The sequence below is a fragment of the Microcebus murinus genome, chromosome 4 (genome assembly GCF_040939455.1).
Source record: "Microcebus murinus isolate Inina chromosome 4, M.murinus_Inina_mat1.0, whole genome shotgun sequence".
Lineage (NCBI taxonomy): Eukaryota > Metazoa > Chordata > Mammalia > Primates > Cheirogaleidae > Microcebus > Microcebus murinus.
The window spans coordinates 49300643-49328117 of NC_134107.1; the positions used below are offsets into that span (position 1 = coordinate 49300643).

The window sequence follows — 27475 nt, forward strand, 5'->3', positions numbered from 1 at the left end:
TTTAAAATGTCTTTTCTCATCATTTTTAAGGACTGCCATACAGACAAATTAAATTTTACTATATATCAATAGTTACCCTAGTGCTTACATTATTTATTTTTAAGTAATTATAATCATAGCTTATCTAAGTCAAATTCTCCTTGGGGTAATTCTTTGAAGAAGAGATTTGTGCAATGGAGAATTTCTGCAGATTCTGTGGATTTATGGATCCTTTTCAGCACTTTGGTAGGGTGATCTCAAGCTATTCTTATCTCCGATGGCCTGAAACGCAGTCTTTCTCTTCTCTTTAGTTGCTTCAAGCCATCATTCTTTATTTCTAAAGTTCAGGGCCTTAGCAAGCATATGTCTAAATGCCTTTCTCTTGAATGTTAAACCTTGAAGAGACCTGTGTGCCTTTTCCATTTTTAGGCTGAATTCTATATTATTATATCCTTTCTTATTGAAGAAATGACACATTGTTTTTCCCCCTCCCCCATTATTTCTGGATGATGTAATTGCCCGTATAGAAGCAAGTTGTTTTCATCTTTTTTTTTTTTTTTTTTTGAGACAGAGTCTCGCTTTGTTGCCCAGGCTAGAGTGAGTGCCCTGGCGTCAGCCTAGCTCACAGCAACCTCAAACTCCTGGGCTCAAGCGATCCTTCTGCCTCAGCCGCCCGAGCAGCTGGGACTACAGGCATGCGCCACCATGCCCAGCTAATTTTTTTTTTATATATATTAGTTGGCCAATTAATTTCTTTCTATTTATAGTAGAGACGGGGTCTCACTCTTGCTCAGGCTGGTTTCAAACTCCTGACCTCAAGCAATCCGCCCGCCTCGGCCTCCCAGAGAGCTAGGATTACAGGCATGAGCCACCTCGCCCAGCCTGTTTTCATCTTCTATTGCAACTACAAGCACTGGGTAGAGGCTGTCCAAAACGCTAGGTTAAGAAACTTCTGGTCTTGTCTTGGCTCAAAAGAAAAGACTGCAGAGATAGATTAATGATGATTGTCTTGGGAGTGGATTGAGTAGGTGGAGAGGAGCCACTTATTTGCTAGCCCTGTAGTATTACACTATTGTCTGCAAATTTTCATATTTATAATCTGCTGGTATTGAACTTAGAATGTACACCTAAGGTCTCTCAGTCTGTTTTCTAGGTCAATAACATTTCTTTGCACCGTTGTCCATTTTATTGTTTTTTAAAAATTGGCATGACATCGGAAACATACATTTGGTCTCCCTGTATCCCTGTACCACCTTCCTGATATAGAGCTTCTAAAACCCTTGTAAGGATGATAGGAGCATCTTTTATTACAATATTTGGTTTTTGTCCCCAGTTCCTGAAAGAGCTCTGGAGTGACAAAGGTGATAGGAGCATCTTTTGTTGTTCATAAGAAGCCCCTTTCACCTACATCAGAATTTACATTAATAAGACACCTTTGGGAAAGCCCCTAGGATGGGGGAGCTGGTTGCCGGGGGAACCAACCAAGTGGTTAAAGGGTAGGAACTTTCAGTCCCAAACTTATGGGGAGAGAAGAGAGGCTGGAGATTGAGTGCCGATGGCCAATGACTTAATCAATAATGTTTACCTCATGATGCCTCCATAAAAGCTCTGACCACAGGGCTTCAGAGAGCTTCCTGGTTGATGCACGCATAGCGGTGCTGGAGGCTGCACACCTGGAGAGGGAGGGAAGCCTTGTGCCTCTCCCCAAACCTTGCCCTATGCATCTCTTCCATTTGGCTGTTTCTGAGTTGTATCTTTTATAATAAACTAGTAAACATAAGTGCCTTCCTGAGTTCCATGTGCCATTCTGGCAAATGATTGAATCTAAGAAATGAGTCAAGGAACCCTGATCTATAGCCAACTGGTCACCTAGACTTGGGATCACCATCTGAAGTGGGGACAGCCTCGTGGCATTGAGCCCTTAACCCATGGGGGCTGCACTAACTTTGCATAGTTAGTGTCAGAATTAAATTGCAAGACTCCCAGTTGGTGTCTACAGAGAATTGATGTGGAAGATCCACACCTTTGGTCTCAGGAGTGTTGAGCGTATAGAGAAACGTGGTTTTCCTTTATTGGATTTTACACCTTACCTACTGGAGCACTCATCCTCTTTCTGTTTTCACCAATATTTTTAGAGACATTCTTCCTAAACTTAATGTATTTTTTTCCTACTTTTTAGCATTTAGGCTTTCTTATTTAGAAGAAGAGTTTTTATGGCTTTCTTCAGCATTACAAAGTTTTTAGAAAATGTAATTCTGCTTTTCTTCTTTCCACTTTAGTCATTATGCTTTGGATTTATTTTCTTTTAATTTTTGTTATTTTAGGCATTGATATTGGTATTAAGTAGATTTACACAGAGAATATCTTGAAGTAATCCTTATTAACACACACAGCATGTTCTTTCTCTTTCACTCTCTTTTAATAAAAATGAGATTATACTGTATATATTTTTTTGCTACTGGCTTTTTTCCACTTAAGCGTATGTCATAAGTATCTTTCTAGGTCACTACATACGGATATAATTCATTCTTTTTAAAAAACTGCATAGTATATTATAAGACTTATAACTTATTCAAACATTCCCTTGTAGATATATAGTCAGGTTATATCCCACATTTTCCCTATTTGTAATAAAGTTGCAATAAACATTCTATGTGTGCGTGTGTGTGTGTGTGTGTGTGTGTGGGTATTATTAACTGATTATTGTTGGTAAAAATAAAAGCTATTGCTGTACAGATTTTCTTCTTGTATATAGTCATCTTACCAAATCCCCTTGTTAGTTCTATTTGTTATTTGGGTCTTTGCTATTCTCTGGGTATGCAAATAAGATAAAACACTGTTATCTCTATTTTGCAAGCACATGTCACTTATTTCAATTTTGTGACATTTTTAAATAAAGTATTTGAGGACTTCTTCTATTCCTACTCCCTTCCTTATTTTTAAGGTATTCAACCCCCAAACCTAAGCGGCCTGCTCAAATATTTCTATAGTTAAATAGTAATTTTACTCAATGTTACCAAGGGTTTAAAGATCATTTCTTTTTCAAGACTCCTGTTTTTCTTCTTTTGTTCTTTGTTGGGCTAATTTTAGCTAGCTCTATGAAAATTTTCTATTGCTAAAGTTTTATTCTTCCAGGAAATTATCTCTTGTTTCCATAGTTATACAAATTGTTCATAATTAGCTTAACTTTTTATAAGTATCAGGCATGATTCTGAAATAGGATGTGATTTAGAAAATTTTCTCAGGTGGATTATTTTGTGAATCTTTCAATTGTTTTTGTAGTTAACAACCAAATATAGTTTTGGAGGAATCATTTTTAAAAAACAATGAAAGATTATTCAAAAAATTCTGAAGTATAAACACAGGATAGAATAAACTCAATTACTCTGAATAGTGGGAAAATTGAGATGTTCTAATTAACACAGTTGTCATATATATCACCCTTCAAAGAATTAGAATATGTAGAATACTCTTTCCAGTATGAGTGATTCCTGAGTTATTTAAAAAATATTTTTGTTTCCAAATATATGAAGAGAATTAGTTTAAAACATTTTTTTAAATTGCATCACAGAGAATTTGGTCTGTGTACTAATTCATTGATATTTGCTTTATGGACATAGTCAAATTTTGTTAAGTGTTCCCTGTGCTTGGCTGGGCGTGGGTCTCATGCCTGTGATCCCAGCACTCTGGGAGGCCGAGGCAGGAAGGATCACTTGAGCTATGGGGTTCGAGACCAGCCTGAGCAAGAGTGAGACCCCCATCACTACTAAAAATAGAAAAAATTAGCTGGGCGTGGTGGCACATGCCTGTAGTCCCAGCTATTTGGGAGGCTGAGGCAGGAGGATTGTTTGAGCTTAGGAGTTTTAGGTTGCTGTGAGCTAAGCTGACGCCACGGCACTCTAGCCTGGCAACAGAGTGAGACTCAGTCTCAAAAACAAAACAAAACACAAACAAACAAAATGTTCCAGGTACAGTTGAAAAGAATAAGAATTCTTCAATTTGGGGGTGTATTATATGCTATACACAGATTAGTTAGAGCTAGTTAATTGTATTACCTAAAGTTTCTCCATTTTTGTTAACTTTTTTCTTAATGTGTCATTAAGAGAAATATATTATAAATCTACCACTCTGATAGTGGTTTTGTCAAGTTCTTCTTGAACTAATGATTGTCATTTTTAAATATTTGAAACACAAATGTACATATAAGTTTAAAATTTCTATATATTCCTAGTGGTTTTAACTTATCAATATGTAGTGACTTGCTATAGTAATGCTTTTTGCTTTAAAGTCTAATTTTTGATATAAAAATAGTTATCCCAGCTTTCTTTTAATTAGTATTAATCTAATATATAATTATTTCTACCCCTTTTCTTTGAACCTTTCTCTGTCTTCATTTATTAAAACTATCTGTTATAAATAGTATTTAGCTAGATTTTGTTTTGTTATTTAGTCTGATAATCTTTGTTTTTTAAATGAATAAAGTAAATTTACATTGATTGGGTTTACCAAAATGCTTGGATTCACTTCTCTCAGCTTATATTGAACTTTCTATTTATTACGCTTTTCTGATTCTCCCCACCTGCTTTCATCTTTGCCTCCTTTTGGATTAATGTTTTATTCTTTCTTATTCCATTTTTTCCCCATTATTAGTAGGGATATTATATGCTCGGTTTCTGTTAATATTATGTTTCTCTTATTTCCTAGTCACCATAGGAAATTTATCATGCATATTTAACTTAATAAAGTCTTAACTTAGTACCTTTACCCATGTACTAATGAATACAAAGACCTTAGCACACTTTGACTCCAATCACATACTTCCCGACTTACGTGCTATTATTGTATGGGATTCTGATTCTATCTTAATTTTTTAAATTAACAAATTAAACATTATTGTAATTATTTTATATTCATGTAATTATGGCTTTGATCTGCCCACCATGATCTCTGCTCACTACTGTTTACTGTATTTTGTTTGCCTTCTTCCTATCGTATATTTTTTAGAAATTACTGAGGGTCAGTTGGTAGTAAAACCTCTTGGTTTATGTGTGTTGAAATGTCTTAATTTTTTCCTTGCTCTTTAAAGCTTAGTTTTTTTTTTGCTGGTATAAAGATAAAGTTGACAATTTTTTTCAACACTTTGAATATATCCTTTCAATACCTTTTGGCTTTTATTGTTCCTTGTGAAAGACAGCTTTCAGTTTGTTGTTCCTTTATGAATAATCTATCTTTCCTCTCTGCTTTTAATTGTTTTTATTCAGTGATCTTAAGTACCTGTAAATTGTGTAGGTATAGATTTCACACTATTTATCCTGTTTGGGATTCACTGAACTTCCTGAATCTGAGGATTCATGTCTTTTATCAGTTCTAGAAAATTCTCATTCATTATGTCTTTAAATATTTACTATACTCCATTCTCTTTTCTTTTCCTTCTAGAATTCCAATTAACCATATGTTGGAGCTACTTAGAATAACCTCTATGCTTTTAAATGTTTTTTCTCATTTCTACGCTCTTGTCTCTCTCTACTGTATTCTGTGTAATTTCTTCAGTGCTGCCTTCTAGTTTGCTAATTCCTTCTTCAACTGTGTCTACTGAGGTTTCTAATTTCACTATTACATATTTTTTCATTTATAGAAGTTTTATTTGGTTCTTTTTCACATCTCTATGTCCAGTTTTGATAGTTTAACCTTTTATCCTTTAAATAGTCTTTTAAAAAATTTATTTTAGCATATAAAACATATTTTAAATTCTATAACTGGACAGTTTCTAATATTATAATATTTGTGGAATGCTTTTATAGGGTATTGTTTCTGTTGACAATGCTCATGGTGGTTTACTACTCATGTCTTTGGTTTCTGATTCCTTGGAACTTTATCTCGGGGAGTTCTTTGTGGCCTGGGTTTAGAGTTCATTATTCTTTAAAGGAAGGACATATGTGTGCTTCTGCCTTGGGGCACTAGCAACTGGGACAATTTTTAACTAAATTTTCAACTTGGAGTTTTTAAAGCCACAGTAAGTAGTATGAATCTGTGTGAGTATAGACTTTTGATAAGGAATTACCAGGGGCAGACTTTTTCTTTTTTTTTTTCTTCCATTTACATCCAAGGCTGAGATAATTTATCCTTATTACCTCTCTTTGTGGGACAAGATTTTCTAGTTTACTCACTGAAAGTGTTGCCCTTCTGAGACCATGGCTTTATTCAGGGGTCACTGATCCAACCCCCTTTTTTTGCTCACTACCCAGGCTTTGTCTCCTAACCATGTATGTGTGACCCCTTTAGCCTCAGTCCATTAGGAATTATAGGCTATTAGAAATTAGCACTTATTTCACTGGATTTATACTTCCTTTTATTGATTCCTTAGAATCAGAAGAATTTCCTTCCTTGTCACACCAGTTTAGCCATGCCTTACAAAAGTATGTTTTTAAAGGTTTATCCAGATTCTTATTGTTCTGCACCAAGAAGATCTGTCTGTACATCTAGTCAGCCTTAATACTAAAAATGAAAACCTATTATTAATTTGAAGCTCTAACACACTTATAATAGTGGTAATAGTTATTATTTCTGACTTGTCTCTATCAAGATGTGATAGAGATTAATAACATCAAATATCAAGATGTGAAATATCACATCTTTGTTATTTCACTACTTAATATGTTCTTTATCATATTTAGGTAGCTTTTCTTCCTATTTTACATGGAATGGCTGTGGAAAATGTATCAAATATTACATCTACTGATTAATTTCTGTATTGCTCCTGAAATGTACATATGCACTCACTGTGAAAACTGTCGCTTCCTCTCCACTGCAGTCCCAAGTTCCCTAGTCCCATTCCATAAGACAGTTTATTGTGACTATTACCAGAAATATTCTGTACATACTCAAGCATTAGATGTGTCCCTTCACATACACACAAACACATACCCACAGTGGCATACTATCTGCATGGTTTTGTAACATGTTTTCTACTTAGCAAGACATTTTAGAGAGCTTCTCTATATTTATAGATAAAAGAAAAATAAAAAGCTTCCATCTAAGTTTTGAGTTTTTCAGAAATAGAAAATGCCTCTTGGCTCCAGTTTAAGAACAGCAGTATATATCATATTCAACAATCCTAAAATCAATGACTATTCCAACAGGAAGACTTAGAGCAGAGCTATCCAACAGAATTTTCTCTGATGGAAATGTTCATTTTTTTTAATTGTCCCATATGGTAACCACTAGCCACATTTGGCTACTGAGTGCTTGAAATGTAACTAGTGAGACTGAGGAAATGAATTTTTAATTTCAATTACTTTTAACAGCTGCATGTGGCTAGCGGTTACTGAATTGGACAGCTCAGCCACAGGTTTTATAAGCCATATTCCTGGTTTACAGATGAGCGATCTGAGTGACAGATAGGTTTTAGTGGTAGAAGCAAGATTGGAACTCAGATCTGTGTCTTCATTCCTGCTCCAATTTTAGCATAGCTGCTAGTTCAGCCCAAGCACATTGGGGCATGGGCAAATGACCCTTGAAACCAACAAGATGTTGCTGTTCCTCATGGGGTTCGTGGGGTCACCCCCATTCAACATCCACCAGGTAGAGTCAGCCTGGTTTACTCCAGCTGCTCATGCCCTACATTGCTAGGTCCTTTCAAATCACTCCCATCCATACTGTCTCTCCTCTAGTTTGACACCATCATTGCCTCACAAGCAGATGCTCTGCTGGCATTTCCTCCCCTGTCTGTCTATTGCTCCCGTTATCTTCCCAAAGCCTAATTTCTGATTGCTTTGCTTGTAAGCCATCCCTAGTTACCACTGTCCAACCAATGTAGTCCAAGACTCTTAATTCATGGTCCTCCATAATATGGGCCTCATCTTTCTTTATTGTAAACAAATTTTTCATTTTAGAATGGCTTTTAGATTTATAAAAAAAGTTACAAACATAGTATAGACCAGGGGCTCTCAAACTTTTTAAACAGGGGGCCAGTTCACTGTCCCTCAGACTGTTGGGAGGGCTGGACTATAGTTTAAAAAAAAACTGTGAACAAATTCCTATGCACACTGCACATACCTTATTTTGAAGTATAAAAACAAATGGGCAGAAACCCTGCTCGTGGCCCGCAGGCCGTAGTTTTAGGACGCCTGGTATAGACAGTGCCTACATACCCTGAACCCATTTTCCCCTATTAACATTTTACATGACGATGGTACATTTGTCACAGCTAATTATGTATGACACTGGCATACAGCTGTTAACTCTATACTTTATTTGGATTTCATGAGTTTTTCCCAGTTGTCCAGGATACCACTTCTATTATTCTTCTGTTTTACACTTTTTTTTTTCATGACCTTGACAGTTTTGAGCATGTTTTTCTCATGGGTAGACTGGGGTTATGGGTTTTGGGAAGGAAGACCATAGAGGTGAAGAGCCCTTTTGTCACGCCCCCCACACACCCCATCCTCACTTGCAAGCCCTAATCGTGGGAAGCCCGTCACTAAGCTCAGGCCACTCCAGGGCTGGGCAGTGAACTCTTACCTCCTTGAAGGGGTTGTATCTACATCAAGTCTTCGGAACAGCTGTCTTTTCACTCCCGTTTATTTATTCAGTTATTTATATCAGTATCAATTTAAGGATGTTTATTTTAGGCTTTGGGTTATAATCCAATACTATTGTTGTTCTTTTTATTTTTCCTCAAATAATTCCAACTTTGGCCATTGGGAACTCTTTCAGGTTGGTCCTAGACACTTTCAATGTGTGGCCCCATTCATTCATTCATTCATTCATTTTCTCAGTACTTCTTTTTGGCTGATTCTATTCCCTGCCCCAGGCCCAGAATGAGCCATTTCTCCAAGAAGGCCTGGCTTTACTGCTTGGAGATTGGTGTTAGACACCAAGACCTGGGAGCTGGGTCTTGTTGTCTTTGTCAGCCACACATCCCACTCAGCCAACCCTGATGGTCACCTGGCATTTACTCCTGTCTCTACGCTGTTCTCCATCCACTAGCACCGAAATCAACAGAGGCTTCCCGGCAACCTTCTGTCATGCTGGCTAGCATGCTCTTTTCCTTCCTTCTCCTTCCTTATGGCCCATTCAAAATGCCCCCTCTCTCCTGAAACCTTCCCCAAACTCCTGCTTGATCTCCCACAGCCCTTTGTACTTCCAGGCTGGGAGTCACCTAAGATAGCTATTAATATATACCTGAACTCAGTGGTTAGCATATAGCAAACCAAATGGTTTTTGCTTAGGGTAAACTATTTGACTAGATTAAGAGGAGAGTAAGATGCGTCCTTTAGGGTTTATCAGGGAAAAGGAAAATTGAACATACATACACACAAAACCAAACCACCCTCCTAAAGAACTTTTACGCCCAAGGGACCCTTCTTGTTCTCAGGCTTGAAGAAGATATCTTGTTTCAGTCATATGTTTTGAAAACCAGAAGGAAGAGCCCTGTAACCTTATGACCCTCATCCCTGAAAACAGGTCTGTTCTGTTCCTAGCACATGCACATGTTCGAAGATAAGAATCAGTCAACTAAAACACACCATAAGGAAACTCACATAGACATCTCAAATCAGGATACCTAAATAAGAAACAGGCAGTGGAGGGGGAATAAAGAAAGGCAGTGGCTCATGTTCAAATGAAATGATGAATTATGTTGAACAGGCATTTTCCTGTCTCTCTGACTCAGTCATGTCTATTGCCTAGTTGTCAGGGATGCAAATAGTACAGGGTGACTGTGAACACACACCTGCAGAACTGAGATGTTGGGAAATATGTTCTAACTTTGGATTATTTTGTTTGTGACTTTCTTGTTGGTGCCATGGGGTTGGAGTATGCTCTGGGGGGAATGGAGGATGTTGTCTCCCTCCATCACCCTGGAAGTGGGTAATCCTGGGCAAGAAATGGGGTGAATCTTTTGCATGGGTTGGGGAGGATGTTCCCTATTCTGGGGCTGGGAAACTTTTGCTCTGAGGTGTGAAAGGGGCCAGAGCTGCTCCCCTTAGAAGGTGGGAGTGGGTGCCATGAGGAGGCAGGCCAGCGGGGGCAGCATCTGATGACACTAATAGCACAGAGAAAGGGCCAGTGGCAGGAGGGGCAGCCCCACAGCAGAGGTGGCTGTACCTTCTAGTCTCTCTGGATGATGCTGACACCCCTTCCCAGAGCTCCTGGCCCACCTGCGTTCACCTGAAGCTGCAGGCAGCCCCCAGCACCCTGACGGCCCTCTCCTCTGACTCCACAGGAGAACAGCCTGGAGGTTTTTATTCCCTGCACAGACAAACCTCAACCACAAGCCCTAGCATAAATGCCCTTGCCTCTCTGTGATTCTGAGATGTGTTGTCACTTGGTTTCTCAGAAAGCCCAGCTATGGGCCTTGGTTGAAACAGAGCTGCTATTCTTAACATACTCAACCGGCATGTCTCTTTTCCCCTTTTACTTTCCCCACTTGGTTATTTATACTTTCTAAGATCACCTCCCATAAGCTTCCTCCACCCAAGTCCTTGGCTCAGCATCTGCTTTTAGGAAAACCTAAACTGAGATCTGCCAGGGCAGGTGGAAAGACTGAGAAAAACAGGCAGCAATAGGGTGGCTGGGTTAGACAGCTAAGAAAGGACTAGGAAGAGGCTTTCCGAGTGAACCTACCAGAAATGCCTGGGGACTCTGAGAAGGGCTATTTTCCTGCCAGCAGGCCAGACACTGCTGTGCGCAAGAAACATGTGGCCACACACAGGTGAGCCAGGCATGCCGCTGCCTCCCACAGAGCTCATGATCAGGGAACACCCAGCCAGTCCTTGTCAGCCGAGGCCACCTGGCATCTCAAGGACGCCCACCTGTTCAGGCTTTCATCACAACTATGAAACACACACAACCCTCTGCCAAGAGATGCCTGCCTTGGCATCTTGCTCCCTTCTGCTTCTAGGTTCTGAGTCGTAGTTCCACAGTGTCGTCAGCACTGTTTCCTGGGTTCCACACCCTTATCTGATGTCTGCGAGGCGTGTGCTCTTCACCTACTGGAGGCTCGGATGCCCTTTCCATCGCCTTCCAAGTGCCGATGTTTCACAGTTTACTAATGTCGAGCTCAGCGTCCTCCAACTCTGCTTGCCCAACCAACTCAGTCTTAAGGAGGCTTGAGGCCTCTCACAGTTGGAAAGCTGAATTTCTGGAAATGACCATGCCTCATTCATCTTAGTACCACCAGCTGAGAGCGCTCTGCCTAGCTATAGATGTGTGATTATTTATGCTGCAGAGAGCAAGTTAACACCCACTATTATGCCCAAATCTTGATATCTAAATACTTTTCTCTCATAAAAGAAATCAGGGCTCCCTAGAGAAATGGGTGATTTCAGGACTTGGGCAAGGAAAATACAAGATGGTCCTGGAGTAAGTGCTGAGAAAAAAAATATGGGGCAGAAAAAGAAAAAAACAACTGTCCAAAAAAAAACGAGCCAACCCAACAACGGCTAAAGCTAGAAGCAGATGAGCAAAAATGTGAACAGTTATAGTACTGGGTTAAAACTAAAAGTATAAAATAAATATCCTTATGTCCATAGTGCTATAATTAAATAACTAAATGAATAAATACATGGGAACGACAACATAACACCTCCTTTTAGCAGAATTATAATTAATAAATGCATAAAGAATAAAGAGATAATCACCACTGGGACACCATAATTGCAGCAGACACGTTCCACTAGTGGAGGCTAAAACTAGTGGGAGAAGTTTAAGGAGAAACAGGATATCTGCATGGTCTTGAAGTATCTCCTCCCAAATAATTACAAAGAGAGAAAAACAGTAACTTTCCAGTGAAGAAATCTGGTAGCTACTACCTTAACCATGGGATAGAGGTTAACATGATCAGAGATAAGAAAAATGGTCCAGGGGAACTCAAGGTCAAAGGAGTCACTCAAAACTCTGCCTCCAGACTGATCCCTCCCAGGAGCTCCAGATAGATATTTTTACTACAAACTGGTTCTGTCCACCTGGGTGTCCTGCCTATAGGTTTTGGATGTGTATGTCCAGCCTTAGACCTTTAAGTTTAGGCTCTAAACTTGAGTTTACAAAAGAAGCATCACCTCTGTAGTGAATCACCTTTTCAACATGAAGGTTGAGGCTGGAAATAATCTGATTGTATGTGATGCCTAACTTGGCATCACATACGATATGACACTGGATTGTTTTGTAACCATTCCCAGAGGCAAGATTACTCCATGACCATGTTCCGCCTTTGCTTTGAAAGATTAGAATAGACCATTTCAACAGTTTCAGATCCTAACTAGAAATCTGCTGGAGAAGTTAAATGCTGTAGTCACTGGGAGAGATGTTCAGTGAGGCTCCCGGCTCAGCCAAGTCTATGTGTGCCAAACCTTTTTCATTTTCTCTCTCTACTCAGTTGGAGTTTACGAATCTTCAAATATCAACACTCATTAATATTGATGTCCAAGTACCAAATCCATTTAGCTTCCTAGAAATTACTAGAATTTATATTAGCCATTCATTAAGTGCTAGGCAACATGTGCTGGTGAAACCTGGGAAAAATCAATGAGACGTGGTTCTTGCCTTTGAGAAGCCCATGTACATTTATGTAAACAGCTCCAAGCAACATGGGAAATCTCATGCGGGATGTATATTTACATATACACATGTGTGTGTAAATATACATAGTCCCTCATATGTGCAGAGAGGGGGAGAAACACAGAAGAGTGTATGACTGAGAATAGCGTGGGCAAAGGTACAGGGGTATTGATACGCATGGCCTGTGTAATAATGCAGCAATGGTGTATACACATAAAAACAGTAAAACCAACAACAATGATGACATTTACTGGGCATTTACTATGCGTCAGGCGCTATTCTAAGCACTTTACACGTGTTACCACACTGCGTGAGCCACGTGTGTGGGAGAGGCCGGAGGTGAGGCTGAAAAGACAGCTGGGGGTCGGATGACAAAATGTTCTGAATGCTGTGCCAAGGGGTCTGGACTTAGTCCAGCAGGAGAGAGCCACGGAGAGTTAGAAGGAAGTGCTGGCAAGACTGGACTTGTGATTTAGAATGGTTCCTCAGCTAGTTGTGTAGGGAAGACAGTGGAGGTGAGTTTGGAAGGTTTTCGGTAGTTCAGGTTAGTGACAATGGCAGAGAGGATGGATTTCAGAAGAGGTTTTTGAGCAAGAAGACATGGGCCTACGTGAACACCCATATACATGGGGGCAAGGAAGAGGGGAAGGGATTCTATTAACTGAGAGGGGAAGAAACAGCTTTAGAAAAGTAGATGAATTCAGTCTAAGATGCACCTAGTGGGCAGCTAACAACTGGAGTCTCGTGTGTGAGGGGAAGGTTTGGGTCAGAATCAAAATCAGGAACAGTGAAATCCACTTCATTTAAGCTGAATTTGTCCTTTCAACACTAAGATTATCTCTGAATTCTGCTTTGGCCTTACATTTTCACATGAACAGCTGTGAAGTTACCCAGGGAGGAACACATACACACAGGTCTATAGATTACAGAAGTCTAAAAATGCATGCTTGCACCGCCACATGTAAACACACCAACCAAGGCCACAAATGTACAATGTTCTGGAGAGGACGAGGTGTGTTTTCCAGCTATACAGTGGGGTCTTTTCATTTACCCAACTGATCTTGGCTGCTAGAAGGACAGGCCCATCAGGTCAGGATTCCCTCTGCAATTCATTCAGGTGAAAAAACAGATTCTAAGAGGACATCTAAAGCCCTCACTGACCTGTTATCTCACACTCTACACATTCATAGTCCCTTCCCAGGGAAGCTGCTATGAGCTGAGAGTAACTCTACAGCTAGGAGCAGGATCCATCCACCTATGGGTCAAAGACACCCACTGCAACACTCAATTCTCCTACCGAAAAGCTTCTGCAGGACTTGTCCATCATATAGATCCTCAGCCAGGTCTTTCACGATGATTCTTTCTCCAACCAACACGTCGTTAATCCAGTCAATTAATACCTAGAGAGAGAGTAAGAGTTATGGGATATTTTCTTATAGACCAGCTTTCTTATCCTGAACAATTAAAATCTAAATGAACTTCAGATTTTAAAAGCAGCAGAACTATCCACATGACCCAGGGAGTATGAGCACCAATGGCCCTGTTCATTTTCAGGTGTATGTCCTTCTAGAGCTGGTGGCACCAGTGTCCCTGGATAATCTCTTCTGGCCCCTACCATTCCTTACCATAATGGCAAGTGACATTCACAGTGTGTGGCCATGTGGCTTTGTGCCGGGCAAAGGGATGGGCTTTGGAGCTATACAAACTGGCTGAAACCCAGCTCTACCCACTAACTGGTTGTGTGCTCTTCTGTGACCTATGGACTTGCGCGTGCACTCCCCTGTGATCTGTCAATCTAAGGCAAGCTAGTTATCTTCTCCAAGCCTCTGTTTCCCATCTCTAAAATTGAGCATGAAAGTATCTCCTACGTTAGGTGGTGAAAAAGTATTAATATTACGTATGGCAAAGGCCAAATATTCAGTGAATGCAGATCTTATTAATAAAGCACTCTCCCATTATGACAAGGCGGTAACTGTCACCCCCATGTTCTGGAGGGTTAATCAGCACGGAAGTAAACAGGTCTACTCAACGTCACAGAGCTCACTAGGGGTGGAGACGGAGTGGAACCCTCGTCCACCTTGCTCTGAAGCACACAGCCTCCTCTCCAAGCCAGGACACCTCTCATGGGGTAGGTGTGGTCTCCTCGCTCTCGTTTCTATCTTAGCAGCTGTCACAACTTGAAGCCTACTGTGTGCCAGGCGTTGAGCAATCACAGCTCACTGCAAGCCTTGGACTCCTGGGCTCAAGCAATCCTCCCGCCCCAGCCTTCCGGGTAGCTGGGACCACAGGTCCGTGCTACCATGCCCAGCTCCTGAGGAGACTCTTAGAGTTGACCAGGAAGGGCAGGACTTCACAGTGGGCAGAGCAGCCTGGAATCTGGAGGTGAGGATGTAGCCTGTGCTGTGAAGCTGTGCCTCTGCACCGTACCGCGGGGCTCGGGCCTATGTGCAGCAGTTCACGTCTCCCATCTTCCCCTCCCTCAAACTGGGCCTAGGTGCAGGTCTGGGTCTGGGGGATCAGTGCCGATGCCTGAACTGTGTGGGGCCTGCCCTGACCGTGTCTTCACCCTCGGAGGTCTCCTGGGCAAGTAGTGGCATGCCCATGCCAGCACGGTGAGTGCCCTCTGACAGGAACAAGCAGGGGCCAGACCCTTTCCCAGCACCCTGGGCACCTAGGTACAACGGCAGGCAGAGCCGTGACCTGCAGCTGTCCCACCTTCTCCTTGCACAGCAACATGAGGGCTCGGGGGCGCACTGGGCCGGGGGCAGCCATCCGTGCTGCAGCACAGACGGCACCAGGAAGGGCAGATGCCCACACACGCAACCCAGCCCGCCTGTGGGGCTCAGGCTGCAGCCCAGAGATGTAAGGGGTTGCGTGGCAGGCGGGGCACCTTCTTTCTCTAGTCCCTTGGACTCTGGGGTAAGGGCACAGACTCAGGCAGGGAACAGACAGAGGGACATTTATACATCTGAGAAGACTACCCTCAGTCCCTAGTGAGATGGCCCAACTCTCATGTGGGTTTGTTCTACTGAGGAGCCCTTGACCATGGGGACAATACTCCTGATTCTACTGCTGCACAGCCTGGCTGCTTTTGAGATTCCTACCCAGCCACCCAGCTCCTCCCTCCCTCTCTCCAGTGTTCACTAAACGCCTGCTGTATGTGACATCCTGTGCTGAATTCTAGGGATACAAGGAAACGAGACAGTCTCTCACCCCAGGGAGCTCACCATTTAGCAAAGGAGACAGAGAAGTGCCTGAGTAGCTACACAGGGACCACGGCAGCGGGAGGGCCTGGGCGATGGCACTGGGGTTTGGAACAGGCAGTGAGTAGGTCTGGTGTCCCTGTGATGCCAGGTGAGGGCCGATCTGAGGTTGAAGAGGCAGCTAGAGCATAGACCCCCAACACCACCGCAGGAGTGTGGGCTGCGACCCACGGGACAGGAAACTACAGACAAGTTGTGAGCAGGAAAATGACACACCAGATTTGCGTTGGGAACCAATCACTCTGACATCCAGTGCCTTTTTGTCTTAAGTGCAGCTTGGTGAAGTTGAAGAAGAAGAAGACAGGAACAGTTTTGGAGGGGTGACTGCATGCCTGCCACTGTGCAGGTACGTGATGCACAGTATTCGGCTCATCTCCTTTATTTCTGTTTGCATCCTATCTCTTCCACTCAGCTATGACTATAAACAAACCATTTGGCTTTTCTGAGACTCAATTTCCCCAATTTCTTCTTACCTTCATCAGTTCTTGAAGTTTGGGGTCACTGCGTGAGTTTGGGTCCACCATCGTTCGTACTTCATTCTCCTCTTTAAAAAGAAAAGGGGTTCAGTGGGGGTGGGTACACTCGAGGGCGCTAAGCAAATGCAAAGGGACAAGAGGCACAGTTACCCAGCATCGTGTCCTCAGGGTCCAGCTCGAAGGGGATCGGGCTGAGGGGCAGGTTGATGGCATTCATTCCCTCCTCCTGAAGCTCGGAGACTGAAAGAGAAGGGAGAGCGGGTCACGTGCCGCCATCCAGTGGCAGGGGCTGGATCACTGTGACAAGCGTGTTCGACATCGTCATGGAGGGAAAACCACTGCGGTTAGATTACAGCCGTTACTCAGCCCAACATCGACTCGTAGCCTCGCCTTGCTGAAAGGACTTAATTGTCCCCTTAATCTCACCTCTTCCAACTGTCACCCCTCTCGATTTCCTTAGAGAAACTGGGAGGTCTTGACAGCACAGAAATCTGCCTCCTCTCGGAAAAGATTTTGGAACAAACAGGAACAAGGTGGGAGACGGACTTCTTTGTGAAGTCTAGCCTTCTGCCTGCCTCTCGGCCTCCTGTCCGGGGCACAGGGATGCCCAGTGCCTATCGACAGGATGGGCGAGGTCACCTGTTTGAGGCTCTGTGTGCATTGTGAGCCGTTTGCATCCTCCATTCAACCCTCCTCTGACTTCTCTCCTGGTTTGGTTTCCTGAAGTCCTTTTCTGATTATCCAGCCTCCCTCCTTTCTCTACCCGGCCCCAGCTGCTGCTCAGAAATGCCTCTGTCCTGGCCTCTTCAGATGCGAGGGGCTGTGGGCCCTGCAGCCAGGCGCCTCACCGCTCCAGGCCTGCCTCCTCAGCTGGAAATGAGGAGTTGGACTGGAGGACCAGAAAGTTCTTGCACAGTGTTCAAATCCTAGAAATCTACATTCCACCTTCCTTGAGAAAAACAAAAAGAGTAAAAAACACACGAAAATTTTAAAACTTAGTAAAGAAAAGAATCTAAAAATAATGAGTAATAACTTGGGCCTATAAAATTCTTGGGTAACTTCATATAAACGGGGTTGACAGTGTTGGTATTTGCCTCTGTGTGAATTGCCAGGTTCATTGCTTCACCAATACATAAGGAGAAATTGGACCCACAATTTCTGACTTTGGGAACTTTAATGGATGTACATTTTAAAATAATTTTCAAATAGATCTTAGAAAATCTTTTCTACTCACTTGATGTCCCACAGGATAGCTCTGCAATATATTCAGATGGCTGTTTGTGTTTTCTGATATATTCATTGTGTATGTGCTAGTTTTTCTTTTTTGGTTTTAAGTTTCAACAACTCTTTATCCAATTGACAAGTTAGGATATACCCACTAAATAATGCTTTTAAATAGAGCAATATATATTGTCACTTTTAATTTTGTTACTATTGCTATATTATATATATACAATAAAATAATCATATTATTTTAATTGAATATATTGTGACCTTTCCCGTGTGTTATTAAAAGTATTAAAATGAGTTTATTACTACAAAAAAAAAAAGAAAAACAAAAAGAGGTCAATGACCCCTGACGACCACCAGCCCACTCTGTTCCAAGTACCCAGCCCCCACACACAGTCTTAGCACAAAAGAAAATTCCTCCCACAAAACCAGTTGTACGACCAAACTTGATTGACTGCTGACCTTGGATTACCCCTCTTAAAAGCAGTGACTTAAATCCCCTTACTTTTTGCCAATTAAGCACAGAAAGGCCATTTTCCCAGAAGGCATTGGTCACCAAGAGGTTCTTAAAGAGCTGATATGGCAGCTGCAATCAACCTTAAAGAAAGCAACATCCCATCTTTCCATTTTATTTTTTATTGACTTTGGCCGCACCAGTTGCCAGCATAGACTTATAAGAACTCTTGAGCACAAGGCAGCCCCTTACAAAGAGTTCTTTCATATCAGCAAACTCACTGATAGTTGCAGTTGGACAGGGCGGAGACTGCCAAACAAAGACAGTGAAACACACGCTACCCTAAAGAGACAAACCTCACATGGTGAGGCTGGTATTAGTCCTTTTGCAGTGGGCCCTTGACATTCACACAGGACACTAGCCAGTCACCAACTTGAATCTCCAAATTCACAGACACCCACCATTCCACAGAATTCTCCACAAAACATAACAAAAAATCACTTAAGCTTTGAGGTATCACTCATATTTTTCTAAGTATGAGATTATACTTATTTTCCAGCTAAGAACAACTGCTTCCTTAGACTTCTATAATTCCTTCTGATGTCTCCCCTAGAACTACCAGTTTGCTTTCTTTTCCAGGCTATTTCTCACAAAGAAGCACAATTTTCATGACTTTGTTAACAAGCACTGCTATGCATGCAATGGGCAGTGGAAATAGAGTCATGCTTAAACGTGGATGCAAGGCCAGCCTTACCGGCCAGTGCAGACACTTGCTTCTGCCCAGGAGTTTCTCCCCTGTAGTATAGTTTTCACCTTGGGTCTACATTATCCAATACAGTAGCCACTAGCCACATGAGCTATTTAAATTTCTGTAAATTAAAAACTCAGTTCCTTAGTTGCACCAGTCACATTGTACATTTCCATCACAGAAGTTCAAGTGGATGGTGGTGTCCTAGGTGATCCCATTCATTGAAAGGCTGACAGTGTCCACATTTAAATCTCCAGCCCAGGCCTGACCCTGACCCCTAGGCTTATGAATCTAACTGTGTACTCAGTGTCTCCTCTTTAAGTCTATTAAAAGCGATCTCAAATTTTACACATCCAGAACAGAACTTGTGATTTTCAGCACCCTCCACCGTAACAGCACCAGAACTTGTTCTTCCCATATTCTTATCCTCCTCAGTAGATGGCTCCACTGTTTACACAATGGTTCAAGCCAAAATTTGAGGAAATCACCTTAAGTTCTCCTTTTTCCTCACCTTTTGCATATATCTAATACTTTGGCAGTTTTTGTTGGTTCCACCTCCAAACCAGGAAGTGATTGCAACCACTTCTCACCTTCTCCCCCACTCCACCATCCTGGCTCATGCCACTGTTATCTTTTACCTGGACCACCAGATCCACACTCTGACTGGTCTACTGCTTCCTCTTGCATCTCCCTTACCCCACCTACTTCCCACAGCGCAGCCAGATGTTCTATAAAAATGTAAATAGGCTCATACATTCTCCTGCTTTAAAATTTCCTGTGGCTTCCCATCATATTCAGAATGAAACCCAACTCCTAACTATGACCTACAAGACCCTCTGACGATGCCTACATCAAATCCAGGGTCCACCCTTTACTATCTGTGTGACTTTGGGCAAGTTCATCAAGCTGTTATGCCTCAGTCTTCGCCTGCAAAATGGGAGTGGTGATGATATCGCCTACCTCCTAGAGTCGTTGAGAAGAATAAATGAGTGCACATAAGCAAAGTACTCAGAAAAGTGTGTGGCACCTGGTAAGAGCTATATAAATAAATATATGCTGCTATTATTATTACTTAATAACAATACCTCAAACATAGTAAGCACTCAAGAAATATTTGTTAAATAAATAATCCAAATTCTTGAGACCACCATTCAATTTCATGGGTTATGAGCAGAGCAGAATTTGCAAAAGCAGCATATGAGATTCAAGGATTTCACTGTGTGTATGTGTGTGTGTGTGCCCATGGGGGGGCGGGGTTATATTTGTATTTCAGCCCCATCCTGTGTGCACGTGCACATTTCTGGGGCAGCATTTCCACCTTACATTATGTAAGGGAAGAAAAGCCGTTATCTGTCCCCAGACTGTTGTATAGCACGAGGCAATTGCAAACATGGAGGTATTTAAACATCTTTAAAGTGTGACTAGCAGCACTATTTGCAGCCAGAACTCCTAAAGGTGGCTCTGAACTGGATCTCTTTTTATGGGTAGATCGTTGTTAAAAATGTTTTCAGATGAAAAACGCCCCAGTCAGAAACACGCCCCTCCGCCCTGCCTCTTTAATTCACTCACAGAGACATAACAAACTTAAGAAGAAAGGCTGAGATATGTTTGCAATTGGAAATGTTTTTTCAGGAAATGATCTGGTACAGGAACATCATTCCCATTCCATTAACCGCTGACTCCCTGCCAACTGTTTGTAAAAGTGAATATGCAAACTGCCCGGTTCAGGCCTGACCCCAGCCCCGTGGGGCCCCATTAGTGGCCACTTTCCCAAAACAGCTCTCCCTCCCTGCTTGGGAGGTTTCATTTCCATCGCACCAGAGCAGGGCCGGGCAGAAGCCCCTCGCCAGTCCTCGCGCTCAGAAAGAGAAAGAGCTGCGATCGAGCTTTCTCGGCGCACAGTGTGGATATGGTGTTTACCCCTGAACCTCCTCTCACGATCTAAAAACCCAGGTCGGAGTGTGCAGCCCTCCGTGCCTCGCAGCATTAGTCATAACGTAATAAACAGATTAAATGCCCGGCTGAAGGCCGGGCTTGGGAAAGCAGGGAGATTGCCTCAACTCACAAAGCGCTCCTCTCGGGAAAGGGGGCTTTGATGTTCTGGGAAACAGTCTGACTCCGGGTCTAGCTGCGCAGCAGAACGTACATGGATGGGCTTTGGAGTTTGAAAGAGCAGGATTTGAATCCTACTTCTATTTTTATCAGCTGTGGGACCTTATGTAAGTGGGTTTACCTCCCTGAAATTCCGTATGGAACAAGTTTCTCTAAAACAGGCGTGTAGCTGACCCTGCTGGTCTCCTCCCCAATATGTACCCTGTTCCTCAGCTGAAAGAGCCTTCGTTTTGTGCCAGTATGCACCCCTCCCTACTAAGCCTCAAGGCAAGCTCCTGATTGGCTTAAAGGAATCATGATGATCTCAATCCCTTTAGTAGTGGTTGGTTCAAGTGCTGCCATGCTAATTCTGATCAATGAGCTGTGCGAAATTTCCAGAAGCTTCTAAAAATAGTTTTCCTCCATTTTAAAGAGAGGCCCAAGGAAGGGAAGGAATTTTTCTCCTTCTAATTGTTATTGTATCAGGAGGTCATGCCCACATTTGCTGCAGCCATTTTGTAGCCCTGAGGTGAGTGAGCCCAGGGAGGAAGCTAAAATGCTGAGGTTGGCAAAGAAGAAAGGTAGAAAAAGGGGATTCATGTTGATACTTTTAAGCCACCACACCTGGAACCACTCTAGCTCTGTATGTATTGTTATAGGAGATAAAATAAATGACCTTATTGTTTAACTCAGTAGAGTAGGTGTTTTTTGGGCTCTGGAGCCCAAACTACCTGATATATGGGGACACCCAGGATTCTAAAGTTGGTGAGTGAATAGAGTAGGTATTCAATGATTGGCAATTTTCCCTTTCCTTTTTCCCATGAGGAACAGAATAGTTACAAGCATCCTTATGCCCAAGATATGTCTGGGGACTCAAAGAACACCAAGGGAAAAACAAATTTGGAGTAAAGAATGGACAGGTCTCTAAAAGGCCAATAATTTCATTCATGCAACCAATAAACATTACTGGGCACCTCCTCTGAAGCAGACCCCATGCCAACACTGGGGACACAAGTTCGGGAATCTGATATGGGCCCACCTCAATTGGCTCATAGGTGGTGGGAGAGGTAGGCCCATGGACACAGTGTGTAGTGTGATATGTAACTAGAGGGCTACAGAAGCTCAGGTGGAATGAGGCTAACTTTGGATGGGGAATATTGGGAAGGATTCCCCAGAAAGAGAAAATTTGAGCTGGATCTTGAAAAATGTAAATTTTCATCCAACACAGATGCACCACAAAAGGCACATGTTGAGTAAAAACAGCAAGATGTGGAAGAAAATGCAGGTATTGAGAGAGTGGTGAATGTGTCTGAGCATAGGGAATGTGGGAGTGCACAGGGGAAAGGGAAGGAAGGGACAGGTAAATAGGTAGGGTCCAGAGTGTTAAGGGTCTTGAATTCATCTGTTCTCCAGCACTTCCTGAACCATGCTCACTGTATCTGTAGTTGCAAAAAACCATACTGAGAAAGGGCAAGAAAAAGTCAGGATATGCTTCCTCCTTCAGTGCCAGTAGGTCCTAGTAAGATGTTCACACTGTTCTAGATCCTTACCAGGACTCTGATGATTAATTTGTGATCCACTTGAAAGTTACCAAAGCTCTTAATTTCTAAATGGTTCAAGGGCCCCCACTGAAGTTCTTGGTAGCTAAAGACGACTACATTATCTGTTCAGTAACTCCCAGCAATTGTTCTCTATGTGAAAAATCAACCTGAAGGAGCAACTACAAAAACAAACAAACAAACAAAAACAAAACTACTAACATCATACTTAATGGTGAAAAACTGGATGCTTTTCCTCTAAGACTGGGAATAAGACAAGGATGTCTCTCCCTTCACCATGCCTATTTGAAATTACACTAGACGTTCTAGCTGGGACAATAACACAAGAGAAAGAAGTAAAAGATTTACAGATTGAGAAGCAAGAAATAAAACTGTCCTTGTTTGTGGATGACATAATTTTCTATGTAGAAAATCCCAAAGAATCAACCATAAAAAGAAAACAAAACTAAAACTAAAGAAAACCCCAAATTCCTAGAACTAATAAGCTATTATAGGAAGGTTGCAGTATACAAGATGAATATATAAAAGTCGATTGCTTTCCTATATACTAGCAGTGAATGACTGGAATTTAAATTTATAAATACACTATCATTTATAGTAGCAAAAAATGCCATACTTAGGTATAAATCTAAAAAAAAGTATAAAACTGATATGCCCACTATAAAACCCTGATGACAGAAATCAAAGATCTAGATAAAGAGATATTCAATGTTCATAGATTAGAAGACTTAATATTAAGATGTCAATTCTTTCCAACTTTGTCTACAGATTTAATGCAGTATCAGTCAAATCACAGCAAGATCTTTTGTGAATATTGACAAACTGTTGCTAAAGTTTACATGGAAAGGCAAGAGACCAAGAGTAGCCAACACAGTACTGAAGAAGAGTAACAAAGTTGGAGACTGACACTACCAGACTTAAAGACAATTATACAGCTACAGTAATAATCGAGACAGCATGGTATTAGTGAGAGAACAGATATATAAATCAATGAAACAAAACAGAAAACCCAAAATACACCCATACAAATATAGTCAACTGATCTTTGATAAAGAAACAAATAAAATTCAATGCAGAAAAGAAAGTATTTTCAACAAATGGTGCTAGAACAATTAGGTATTCATATGCAGGAAAATGATTCTAGATACAGATCATGCATCTTTCACAAAACTCAAAATGATGATAGATGTCAGTTAAAACCCAATATTATACAAGTTCTACAAAAAAAAATCGAAAATCTGTAACCTATGGTTTGACAATGAGTTTTTAGATACAAAACCAAAAGGACAATCCATAAAAAAAATTGATGAGTTGTATTCTATTAGTATTTATACTCTATGAAAGACACTTAAGAGAATGAAGCCATATCCTGAGAGAAAATATTTGCAAAATACACATCTGATAAGACTTGCATACAAAATACACAGCTCTTAAAACTGAATAACAAGAAAACAAATGGCTCAACTATAAAATGGGCAAAAGATCTGAACAGACATGTCACTAAAGACAAAGCAGACAAAAATATACACTGAGGAAAAGAATCTCTTTTCAATAAATGGTGCTTGGGAAAACTGGATCCCCACCTGTCACCTCTCACAAAAATCAAGATGGATAACAGACTTAAACCTAAGGCATGATACCTTAAGAATTCTAGAAGATGATGTTGGGAAGACGCTTTCAGACATCGACCCAGGCAAAGAATTTTTGAAGAAGACCCCCAAAACAATTACTGCAGCAACAAAAAGAAATAAATGGGATCTGATCAAATTAAAAAGCTTTTGCACAGCCAAGGAAACTATCTTTAGAGCAAACAGCCTACAGAATGGGAGAAAATATCTGCTCTCTATACATCTAATAAAGGGCTAATAACAAGAATCTATCTAGAACTTTAAAAAAATCAACAAGAAAAAAATCAAACAACCCCATCAATAAATGGGCAAAGGAAATGAACAGAAACTTTTCAAAAGAAGACAGAATAATGGCCCACAAACATATGAAAAAAATGCTCAATATCTCTAATCATTAGAGAAATGCAAATCAAAACCACAATGAGATATCACCTAACCCCAGTGAGACTGGCCTCTATCAAAAAATCCCAAATCAACAAATGCTGGCGAGGATGTGGATAGACAGGAACACTCTTACTCTGCTAGTGGGACTGCAAATTAGTGCAACCTCTGTGGAAAAGAATTTGGAGATACTTCAAAGAGCTAAAAACAGAAATATCATTTGATCCAGCAATAGCACTATTAGGCATCTACCCCAAACAGCAAAAGACATCTGCACCCGAATATTTATGGCAACACAATTCACTATTGCACGGATGTGGAAACAACTCAGTGCCCATCATTTCATAAGTGGATTATTAAAATTTGGTATATGTATACAAGGGAATATTACTCAATTATAAGAAATGACAGTGACTGCATATAAGCACTTCTTATATTTTCCTGGATTGAGCTTGAGCCCATTATGCAAAGTGAGGTATCGCAAGATCAGAATAATGGGCTCCACCTGTACTCACCATCAAACTGGCACTGACTGATTAACACTATGGTGCTCACATGGTAGTAATATTCTCCAGAGATTAGGGGGTTGGGGGAGTAAACTGACAACTAAAGGACATGGTGAGCATTGTAGAGGGGAAGAGCATGCCTCTAACTTCGCTTGGGTGAGGCAAAGACATAAAATGTAACCAAAATGTTTGTACCCTCATAATACCCTGAAATTAAAAAAAAAAGAAAAAACAAAACACAAAAAATGAAGATATACAGATAGCAAATAAGCATATGAGAAAATGTTCATTATCATTTGTAATCATGGAATGACAGATCAAGACAACAATCAGATATCACTAACTACCTATTAGAAGGCTAAACTCCAAAAACTGTTAATACTAAATGTGAGAAATGAAAAATGGTACAGCCACTTTGGAAGACAGTTTGGTATTTTCCTACAAAACTACACTTCTACCTTATAAGCCAGGAATAGTGTTTCTAGGTATTGACCCATCTGATTTATTAATAAAAACATTAACACAAAACATTGAATGTGAATATTTATAGCAGGCTTATTCGTAATTGCCAAAAACTAGAAGCTACAGAGATAGCCTCCAATAGGTAAATGGATAAATAAACTGTAATACACCCATATGATCAAATATTATTCAGCAATAAAAAGAAATTAACTATAAAGCCATAAAGAGACATGGAAGAACCTTAAATGCATAATATTCCTAAGTCAAAGACGTTAGTTTGAAAAGGCTACAGACTGTATGATTCCAATTATATGACATTCTGGAAAAGGTGAAAGTAGGAGAGAGTAAAAAGATCAGTGGTTTCCAGGAGATTGGGGGAATATTGAATAGTCACAGAAGATTTTTAAGGTGGTGAAACTGTTCTGCATGATACTGCAATGGTGGATACATGATATACATTTGTCAAACCCACAGAATTTTACAGCACTAGGAATATCTTAGTCCATTTTCTGTTGCTTATAACAGAATATCTGGAACTAAGTTATTAAAAAATAAGTTTATTTATTATAGTCATAGAGACTATGTCCAAGGTCAAGTGGCTGTATCTGGTCGTGGCCTTCTTGCTGGTGGGAACTCTACAGAGTTCTGAGGAAGCACAGGGCATCAAGAGGAGGGGGCAGAGCTTGCTAGCTTCTCACCTCTCAAAGGCTCCACCTCTCAATACTGCCACATTGAGGATTTAGTTTTAACATGAGTTTCAGAGGAGACAAATATTCAAATCATAGCAAGGAGTAAATGTTAATGTAATCAAATGAAAAAAATCATTTTGGAGGCCAGGATCCAAGGCTAGAGTACAGACTGTGACAATAGAATCTGACTGTATTACAAATGCATGAGACGACCTCACTAAAGCAGGAGAAGGGGAGGGTACTGACCTAAGTATCTTTGGAAATGAGTAGAGTCTGTAAGACCAAAGTCAAAAGGAACTATACACAAGCATTGCACTCTAAAGTTGTTTCCCATGGGGCTATGCATTAACAATTCTGATACTGCCACACATGTAAACTGCAACTGAACAGTTAAATAAATGGATGGTGGGAACCAGGTTTCTCACTGTTGGAGTGGGAGGTTACAGTTGGGCAAAGGGAGGAGGCTAGGATGATCCATGTGGAAACAGATTAAGGTTGGAGACACCAGTAAGAACACATGTTTAGCTTAACATAGGTACAGATGGTGCATATACATGGGTTAATGCACACACATATTTCCTTGCTGTGTTAGCTGAGAGGACATAAAAGAAATGACACCCCAGTAGCAATGAACATACCTAGAGCCCAGATCTTAGTTTCTAGTCCCATTCTCCAACAAAAAGGAACCAGGGCTCCTTGGAAAAAAATGGCTGATTCTAGGACTGGAGAGGAAATATACAAGATGAGCCTGGAGGCAGAAAGAAAGGAAGTACTCAGAAAACAAAACAAAACAAAAAAACAGAGGATGTTAAAGGCACACAGGAGCTGGCCCAAGCTGGAAAAATTTGTGTAACAAAATGAAGTGCTACTGAATTATAACCCAAACTGCAAAATAAATATCCATGAATCTACACTGATATAAGTGATTGAATTAATAATTAGAAGAGACCAATCTTCCATATAGAATTCCAAACTTATATAGATCCTCTGCTCTCAAAGAAGGGAGCATAACTCCCCACCCCTTATGTGTGGGCAGCACCTGGTGACATTCTTCCAAAGAGTACCGCACAGAAAGGAGGAAAAGCACATAACTCTACAGTGGAGAAACATGACGAACACTACCTCAGTCAGGTCATCTAGACCAACATCAATAGTCACAAATCGTGTTGATGTTATGCACTCTTGATGTGATGAAAATGGCGTTTTTACCCATGATCTTACTTCCCCAAGCCCATAATTCTAGCCTAATCACGAGAAAAACATCAGACAGATTCCAACAGGAGGACATCCTAAAAATATTGGAACTGTACTCCTTCAAACTGTCATCAAAAGCAAAAGTAAGCCTGTGAGACTGTCATAGTCAAAGAGGAGCCTAAGGAGACATCATGATGAAATGTCATGTGAACAGAAAGAGTAAATTAGGTAAAAAGTAAAGAAATCCCAATAAACTG

General features: G+C 41.1%; 1 protein-coding gene across 1 annotated transcript in view; it reads right to left on the reverse strand.

Annotated features, from left to right (window-relative positions):
• PARVA (parvin alpha) overlaps positions 1 to 27475 on the reverse strand; it is a 149367-nt gene that overhangs the window by 35172 nt on the left and 86720 nt on the right. The window contains exons 2-4 of the mRNA XM_012744256.3: positions 16427 to 16516; positions 16274 to 16344; positions 13835 to 13937 (exon numbers count right to left, since the gene is read on the reverse strand). Coding sequence (XP_012599710.3) covers positions 13835 to 13937; positions 16274 to 16344; positions 16427 to 16516 — 264 coding nt within the window. The remainder of the gene's footprint in view (positions 1 to 13834; positions 13938 to 16273; positions 16345 to 16426; positions 16517 to 27475) is intronic.